Source organism: Sturnus vulgaris, unplaced genomic scaffold (assembly GCF_052056855.1).
Source record: "Sturnus vulgaris isolate bStuVul1 unplaced genomic scaffold, bStuVul1.hap1 Scaffold_84, whole genome shotgun sequence".
Lineage (NCBI taxonomy): Eukaryota > Metazoa > Chordata > Aves > Passeriformes > Sturnidae > Sturnus > Sturnus vulgaris.
In genome coordinates, this window is record NW_028276728.1 from 132,909 (window position 1) to 142,397 (window position 9,489).

Sequence of the window (9,489 nt, forward strand, 5' to 3'; positions counted from 1 at the left end):
CTGCCTGCATCCAGGCCCAGGACAAGTATTCCTGTTTGTGAGGAAAGAAGGGAGAAGCCTGAGCAGGTTTCCTAAACGACAAACCCCCACTGTAGAAGCACATGCTGAGTACAGGCTGCCTGGAATGATGTCACCTTTCTACTAGGGACAGTGTGAGCAGAAATTATGTCTGGATGCAGAATTCTCAGAATCTTCCAGCTGAATTCTCTGTCACTGTCCTTTCCCTGCATCTCAGTTGCAGATGGAAGCTGCTGGTGCCTTTCTCAGCTGTGACCTCTCTTTTGAATGCAGACAGATGTTCCCAGGTGTGTTAAGCAGGTGCTGCTCAATGTTTGTGCAAAGCTTTGGTGTGCTCATGGAACCAAGGGGACCCTTGTGACACAGCGGGGGCTGATGGAACCAAGGAGACAATTGTGACAGTTGAGAGCCTCACACAAACAAGGCTCCATTGTGACACTGTGTCGGAGACGACGGGAGACAAGCACATCCAATGATGATCAACAAGCCTCAAGTTTATTGATCAGAAGGCTACAGTTATATAGACACGATAATAAAGCTCATACATATTGCAAAAGCTAAGCTCATCATTGGTTCTGTGCTCTGGCCTTGCTAAGCGTCATCCTCGCACATATTGTTACAAACTCCGGATGGCTACGGTTGCTTTACTGCAACAGCTAATTCTTGTTTTAAAAAAAGCTAATTCTTATTTTGACATCTCGTGATTGCCTTGCTCCTTGCTCAAAGGCACAATGTTCTTGCCCAAGGCCTTATTTCCTGACTAGTGGAATCTCATCATGTCCTTTCTCACGTAGCCAGTCTTCCACAAAACTCTCCACAACACTGAAGGGAATTATGGAATCAAGATCATTGTGACACAGCAGGGCCACATGGAACCAAGGAGACCTGTGACATTTAGGAACCTCATGGAACCAAGAGTCCACTATGACACTGCAGAAACAAGGAGACCATTGGGACGTTGTGGAAGCTCCCAGAACCAAGCAGCCCTTGTGACACTCCAGGGCCTCGTTGAAGCAGGGAGACCACTGTGACAGTCCAGAACCTCATGGAACTAAGGCTCTCTTGTGACACAGCAGGCTCCCATGCAACCAATTGTCCATTGTGACAATGCAGATCCCAGGAGACCATGGTTACACTATGGAAGCTCATGGAACCAAGGGTCCATTGTGACAAAGCAAGGCCTTGTGGAACCAAGGAGAGCATTGTGACATCATGGAACCTCGTGGAACCAAGGGTCTATTGTTACAATCCAGAACCCAGGACACCATTGTGACAGTTCAGAACCTCATGGGACCAAGATTCCCTTGTTACACAGTGGGGCTTCATGGAACCAAGGAGCCAGTGTGACACAGCAAAGCTGCATGAAACCTATGGTCCATAGTGATACTGCGGATCCAGGGAATTGATAAAGCAAGCTCTGTTTATTCTCTGTTACAATGGCTTTTTATACTCTTAGCAAGCAACTTATACAGCTGTCACATTTTGATTGGTGTAAACAGATCTCTACATTAATGTTTCTTTTTGCCAGGGTTCTTCCTTGTTCTCATGAGAAACTTCTCTAAAGTTACATAGAGCAGGATGACAAGATTACAGTGTCCTTGTCACATCAGCACACATTGCAACACTTGTGAAATGATGAACAGCCTGTCTTGATCTGATAAACAAGGGGATTGTTCAAACGATGCCTCCAAAGACCCATGGCCCTGATCAGCAAGCCATTCCTCAACAATTCCCCCTTTCTTTTTGTCAAGCAATTCTCATTGAGTAGCTGCTGCTGTAGCATCATTTAACATTCATCACAAGCATTGAATCAAACAAGGCACACAAATAATCACAATCAATACAATTATCCCGATGGTGATCAGGTGCTGTACCAGGCTGGTAAGCCATGGTCCCAAACCCAGGGATTTCAACCATCCTTCCAGGCCTAACCCATCCTGAATTTGAAGCTGTTTAGTAAGCCGCTTAAGCTCTGCTAATTGCTTATGAATTGACTGAGAGTGGTCAGTCAGGTTCATGCAGCACATCCCTTCAAATTCATCACAACCATGTCCTTGAGCTAACAGTAAGAAATCAATTGCTGCCCGATTCTGTAGTGTAGCATGTCTAACAGAGTCCACATCTAACAAAAGATCTGACAAGGCTCGTGATGTTGCATTGGTTTGCTTTGCAAGCCAACAGCCTAACCTGCTGAGGGTTGCTAAGGCACCTGAGGAAGCAACTGCGGGTGCTAAAGCTGAAGCTGCTATTATCGCACCAGGAGACCAAAATTTAACATTGTCACTACATTCACTGCTAAATTGGTGAGTCATACGTTTTGCTCTGTGATGTCTGGATACATTTAAAATCATAGATGTATTTGGTGTCAACAATGACAATCTCCCCAGTGTACAAGGTCCACCTCTCAGCCGAGAAGGAATTCCGGACCAAGCTCTATCACCACAAATAAGAAAGTATCCAGGTGGTAATTGAATGGGAGTATTGCTTGACACAGATCGATTGGGAGCTGTATAACCACACCAAAGTGACTCATTGCCATATACCAGTAAGGAAGAATTCACACTAACAGCAGATAAATTACAACCTGGGTCTTTGCATTTATCCAGTTCAAGTTTACACAGCCATCCGCCTTTACAGACCCTAAAAGCTCCAATTCTTGAGGTTTTGTGGAGGCTGTAGGGAGATGCAGTGCCCATTGATCCCAGCTATCAAGGGTAGCATTCAAATTAGAAGAATTACATGTTGGAATGCCAGGAGGACAGGGCCATATCTCAGCCGATGCTGCCTGGCCCCAGACTATCGGGCCCCTTCACTGCTGGCCGTGTCCACTTGCTCGGCACCCACAGAGGACCTGTAGGGGTAAGCACACACATAGAACCACGGCCAACATAGCGAACCTCTGCTGGGCCTTTCCACATCCCTGACACAGGGTCCCTGTATAACACAAAAAAGGGTTTTTCCTCTTTACTTTTTGTCCCCTCAAGTCCACTATGAACATATGCCACGGGAACATTCTGTTTAGCAAATATACAAAGGTAATTCATCACAAACAATGCTTTGGCTAGTCTTTCTTGCACATCTGTTATGTTTTGAAATTTCCCAGGTTATAACTTTAAAGTCTGATTTGCTCATTCCACAATTGCCTGTCTGGTAGGGGACTGTGCAACCACAGTGGGATGCTGTATACCCCACAGCTGACAAAATTTTCTCAGCCTTTCACTGACATAGGCTGGACCATTTTCCGTCATTAATTGTTTAGGAACCCCCATGACTGCAAAGCAGTAAGTTAAGTGTCGAGTCACGTGTAAGGCCCTTTCTCCAGTTTGTGCCATGGCCCAAATAAAGTGACTATATGTGTCCACTGTAACATGCACATATTTGAGTTGGCCAAATTCCGATACATGTGTAACATCCATTTGCCATACTTCATTCGGGCCTAAGCCTCGAGGATTAACCCCAACACCGAGACCTGGACCATGATGGCTACAGGTAGGGCATGCTCGGACTATTCCTCTGGCCTCCTCCATCGTGATGTTGAAATACTTGTGTAAGCCACGGGCATTTTGATGAAATGTAGCATGAGCTTCACAGGCCTTGGTGAATTCACTAATTGGCTCTGACACAGAGACCAATTGGTCTGCACTCATATTGCCTTCTCCCAAACCTTGGGTTCATTTGTGGCTTCTAATATGCAAGACAGCATATGATTTCTTCCTTTGATTGATGCATGCTTGCAGTTGTCTCAACAGCTCAAAAAGCTGAGGGTTCTGTATGTCCTTGATTATGGCATCTTCAATTCTTGCAGCTATTCCAGCCACATACAGAGAGTCAGTTATAACATTTAACCTGTCTCTTGGCCATTTTTTAAAAGACCAAACAACTGCTCTCAGTTCCAAAGTTTGTAAGGAGTCTTCAGTCTCTGCTTGTAAAATGATATGATGCCATTTAGAGCCATCATGCCACGTGGCAGCAGCACGCCGTGATTTTCTTCCTGCATCAGTAAAAACTGTAACTGCTCCGTGGAGAGGCTGTGCACTATATTTTGGAATCTGTAACCAGTTCTGCTGGCTCATCCACTTAAGCACTGAAACTTTAAGTGAGCTGACATTGATGTCCTGTGCCTCACTCAGGAGACTAGTTTGTAACAGTTGAGAATTCCGCAGGTACCACTCCAGCTCTTCTCTTTTAAGAGGCAAGTAGATGGTTCCGGGCTCCTTGCCTGACACCTGCACTATTCGAGTTCTTCTTTTACAAATAAGTTCAGCCAAGTCCTCAACCTTTTGCTGGATCGTTTTTCATGGTTGTAAGTGTGGAAATAGCCATTCAAGAACTCTGACCTCCTCTTGCTCCCCCTTTTTCTTTTTGTGCTGCTTAAGTGCACCAAGCAACTGTGATGGCCCAATTAGAATAGTAAGATCAATTGGAAGGTCAGGGTCAAGATGATCGACCACTCGCTGTGCAATTATAGTGCTCAACTGCTTAATCATGTTATTCTGCAAGGGCGAGAGCCTTACTGGAGCAGTGGGATCAGTTCCTTTCAACAGTGGTCACAAAACTTCCAACTGTTCATTAGTAATCCCAACCACTGGTCGTAGCCACTGTAAGTCTCCCATGAGTTTTTGTCCATCATTTACATTTTTTACGTCCATTTTGATAGTTAACTTTTGTGGCCTCATTGTGGCATTATCAATTTTCCATCCCAAATATTTCCACGTAGGAAAACGCTGAACTTTTTCTGGGGCAATTGATAAACCCTGTTGCAGCAATTGTTGTGTCAAGAATTTCTCTTGTTGTGGATTCAAGGGTTGTTTCTGAGCCACTGATATGTCATCCATGTAGTGGTAGATCATGGCATGTGGCCATGCAATTCGAATGGGTTGTAATGCACGAGCCACAAACAGCTGACATAGAGTGAGACTGTTCTTCATTCCTTGCAGTAGAACCACCCATTCAAAGCTCTGCTCAGGTGCTTCTCGATTAATGGATGGAACTGTAAAAGCAAAGCACTGTGTATACTCTGGATGTAAGGGAATTGTGACAAAACAGTCTTTGAGATCCACAATCAGTAGATGCCAATGCTCTGGGATCATTGCAGGATTAGGCAGTCCAGGGTGCAAGGCTCCCATGGTCTGCATCTGTACATTCACTGCTCTTAAGTCATGCAGCAAATGATATGTCCCAGATTTTTTCTTTATCACAAAAATAGGAGTGTTCCATGGGCTTGTGGATAATTTTAAATGTCCTTGATTTAATTGCTCGTGAACTAACATGTGAACCTGTTGTAGACTTTCCTTTTCCAGTGGCCACTGGTCGATCCATACCAGCTGATCAGTCAGCCATTTCAGCTGAATCAGGAAAGTCCATCCAATGGCCCCGAGGGAAAAGGTCTCTCTGTTGTTAGGACAAAGCCTAAAGAGGTCAGCACATCTCTTCCAATCAGGGCATTAACCTTTTCTGGCAGTGGCATTATGGTGACATAGATAGAAACAGTTTTGCCATCTATAGTAACTTGGACTATATCTCAGCTTCGCTGTGCAATAGCAGCTCCACCTACTCCTTCTACTCCTCCCATCATTCTTTGTAGTGGACATTGTGGTGGCCAAACCAATTGGCAAATGATAGTCAAGTCCAAGCTGGGGTCCAAAAGGACAGGAAGGCGTAAAGTTTGTCGGTCACACTTAATAACTGCATTTACAACAGGACGATTTTCCATTGAAAGTGTCAATAATGCAAGTCCACCTGTGGATCCAAATCCTTTCCCACCTCTTTTCCTTATTAGCTGGAGTCATTGCAGCTGTTAACTGCTGCATAGGTACAAGCTGTGAGATCCTGCTTCCTTCAGGGATATACATTGGTGGGAAATGTGTTTGAACCATAATGCAGATTTCTCCATTATAATCCACATCAATAAGTCCAGGTAATACAAAAAGTCCCTTCATTCTGCTGGAGGACCGACCCAATAACAATGCTCCATGGGCTTGGCCTCCTATAATCAATGGTCCTTTTAGTCCAGTGGGACCTTTCTGTGGTCTGTTGTCGATCAGGGTGCCGTCTATTGCGGTTGCCAGGGCCAGTGCGAGGCTCCCTGAGGTGGCGGGTTGGAGCCTGGCTGCTGATTGCACTGGCAGGCGCAAGGTGGCGCTGTTGTCACCTGAGCCGCTGTTGGGGTCTGCGAGCCGCCACTTCTCGCTCTCAGTCCATCGTTTTTTGACTTTCGGCGACAAGCTTCCCAGCTGTGGTTATTCATTTGGCACTGTGGGCACCACACCTTTTGTACTTTGCATTGATGCCGCAGGTGTCCTCTGCATCCACAGCGATGACACTTGTCCTTGGACCGTGGGACTCCTTCCTTTCGAGGTGAGTTCAGGCGAAGAGGAGCAAGGGCTGCTGCAAAAGCTTGTTGCCGTGTCTGCACCAAATCTTTCCCTAATTCCTTCACTGCTTCCACTAACAAGACTTGATGATCTACGGGCACTCTGCTCATTCTATCTAACATTTCCTCAACTGAAGCATCAGCCGGCAATGTCACTAGTATGTTCCTTGTAAAAGGGTTAGAATTCTCTAACACACACTGTCTCAGCAATGTCCCTTTCATCCATTCCTGAACATCTGCACTATTTATAGCTCCCGCTACCGATCAACAAAAGAGGAAAAGGGCTCGTCTTTTCCCTGTTTTACTCACATGTAAGAAGGTGCTGATGGTGCCACTCTCACTCTCTTTAATTCCTCCGTTGCCATTCCCATTCACTCTCTTACTCTCTCTGGCCCCATCATTATTTGCATATCAGGTGATGCAAATTGACCAAAGCCCATCAATTGTTCCACAGTAACCCCATGTAAGGGATCCTGCTGTGGCTGCAGTAGGTTTGCCGCTGGGAAAGATAAATTATTCCAATGGGCCTGCCATAGAATAACCTGTGACTGGGTCAGAATCATTTTCATGACAGTCTTAATATCCTCAGGAATGAGCAGTGCAGTGCCCCATATGTAACCTAGCATTTGTTTAGTCGGTTCTCCGTGCACTCCTGCCTCATTCACAGTCTGTCTCAACTGAGTTAGCAATTTCCAATCAACAGCATGGAATTCTCCAGCAAGTCCTCCCTCACCCGGTGTATATATAACCGGGAAGGCTAAAATATCCTCTCCTGTACCCACTACAAACTTCTAATCCTGATTCTCAATTGCTGTTCTTTGAATCACTTTCCAGTTTACTGGGGAAATCTGAGCACTGCCCTTTTTTCTTTTCTCAGTCCCTTTCTTATTTCTCTCACTTCTCATGCTAATCAAACAGTCATTACCATCCCCATGATCTCTGGCTGCCTCCTCGTCTATCTCAGCCTCCTCCCCTGGGGACAATGAATCATTATCCTCATCACTATCCATCCGCGGGGCAGAGGGTCGTGCACGATCGGTCTCTGACTCCGGTTGGCGGCTAACTCGCACCGGACCTCCCGTCGGAGGAATAGGCACGGACTGAACTCCTAACTTCAGTCTGCCTGCATCCGACTCTGCAGCAGCTGTTCCTGCATTTAAGTGAGAGGATGCCACTGCAGCAACCTGCTTCTCAGTTAAATGCCTCTGCAAACACTTTTTACTGCCCGCCAAGGTTTCATAAACTTTTTAGCTGGTTTAGAGTCATCTATAACCATATCCCACAATACCTGACCAATAATTTATTCGACTCATCTGCTACAAACAAATCTCCACTGTCCTTAAAAAATCCTGATGCCTTTTCAAAGGCAATCAGACCTGCCAGTTCTTTTTTGAGGTCAATATCCTTTACTCCCCATTTTTCTAAAAAGCATATAAATAAATGAAAGGCTACCTCATTATCCATTTCATCCATAGCCGGCAACTGTCCCTTACATGTATAGAAATGTGCAGCCTTTGCAGGTTTAGCCCTTCCTCAGACGGTGAACTCCTCCTGTAAGGCAGTTCAAGCACAGATCAGGATTCTTACACCAGCGTCACCCGATCTTCCTCTCCCTGGTCGCTGCTACCGGTGCTGCTCTGATCTCCCTTCGCTAACCAGAACAAGGAGTGGGGGTCCCTGTTCCGGGCGCCAAACTGCAGGGTGGGGCGAGTGACGGCGAGGGGAGGCATGCAGACAATCAATATGATTGATAAAGCAAACTCTGTTTATTCTCTGTTACAATGGCTTTTTATTCACTTAGCCAGCAACAAGTACAGCAGTCACATTTTGATTGGTCGCACACACATTTCTGCCTTGCTGCTTCTTCTCGCCAGGGTTCTTTCTTGTTCTCATGAGAAACTTCTCTCAAGTTGCACAGAGCAGGATGACAAGATTACAGTGCCCTTGTCACATCAGCACACACTGCAACACTTGCAAAATGATGAACAGCCTGTCTTATTCTGATCAACAGGGGGATTGTTTGAACAATGCATCCAAAGACCCATGGCCCTGATCAGAAAGCCATTCCTCAACAGTGGCCTCAGCAGATGAGCCTGTGGGCTACGGCCTCCCCCAGCCCCAGCCTGGCCCAAGCTGATTTTCAGGACAGCTCCAGGACGCTGACTCCATCTCCATCTTCTTCTGGTGCTGAGAGATCCTGCCCAGAGCACCTTTCCTCATGGCACTCTTCAGGGTAGATGTTGGTTTCGGAGGGGGACAGCCCCTGCTCAATGCAGGCTTGCCCCTGGTGTGCTTCCTGGTGACTGCTCTTTTCTTCTGGGCACAGCTCCTGCTCAATGCAGGTTTCCCCTTGGGATCCCTCTTGGCAGCTGCTGGTATCGTTGCTGCATGTTACCAGGCCTGAGCTGTCACCTGCTGCCAGCCCCTGCCCGCTGAGGGCCTGCTCTTCCAGCCTGCTGGCCATGGGGCTGGCTGCTTTGGAGCTGGGGTTCTCCTTTTCCTTCTCCATCTGCAACTGTGTGGCACACAGAGATCCCGGGAGCTGCTTCCTCCTGAGTGAGTGGCACTCCTGGCACTGGGCAGTGCAGGGCCCTGGGCCCCTTCTATAGCCCTGCAGGTTGGGGCTGTGCCATGTCACCAGGACAACAGAATGTCCCTCATCACCCAGGAACCCGATAGAACACCCCTGTGTCACAAAGGGCCCAGCCCAGCAGCCCTTCAGCAGCCCAAGGCCCTGGAAGTGGCATGGAGCAGCAGCCAGACTGGAGGGCTTCTAGCCCCTTGTTCTGATCCACTGATTGAAATGATCAGAAATGGCTCTGCCTCAGTTAGGGTGCAAATGAGACCATGTGCCAAAGTCAATAGGATGGATTTTATTGAAGAGTAAATGAGAGAGAGACAGAATGGCAAAGAGAGAAATAGACATGGAATAGAGGTGGGAGGAGAGAAAGACAGTGACAGAGACATAGAGATAGGAGTTTCATCACTTTGTCTCCTGGATGGTGTCACTGTGGTGGAGAGCAGGAGAGAGCTGTCCTTTGCTTTTAGTAAGTTTTTGACTAATTGAAGCAGAGAAGTTCCCTGGACAGTTTTTTCCT

At 46.7% G+C, this 9,489-nt stretch overlaps 1 protein-coding gene across 1 annotated transcript; it reads right to left on the minus strand.

Annotated features, from left to right (window-relative positions):
* Nucleotides 1-1,814: 1,814 nt before the first annotated feature.
* On the minus strand, nucleotides 1,815-7,864 carry LOC148217398 (uncharacterized). The gene is given in 4 exon segments (XM_088158603.1): nucleotides 1,815-2,591; nucleotides 2,594-2,799; nucleotides 7,317-7,541; nucleotides 7,768-7,864. Coding segments are annotated over 4 exon segments (1,305 nt in total).
* Between the last annotated feature and the right edge of the window lie 1,625 nt (nucleotides 7,865-9,489).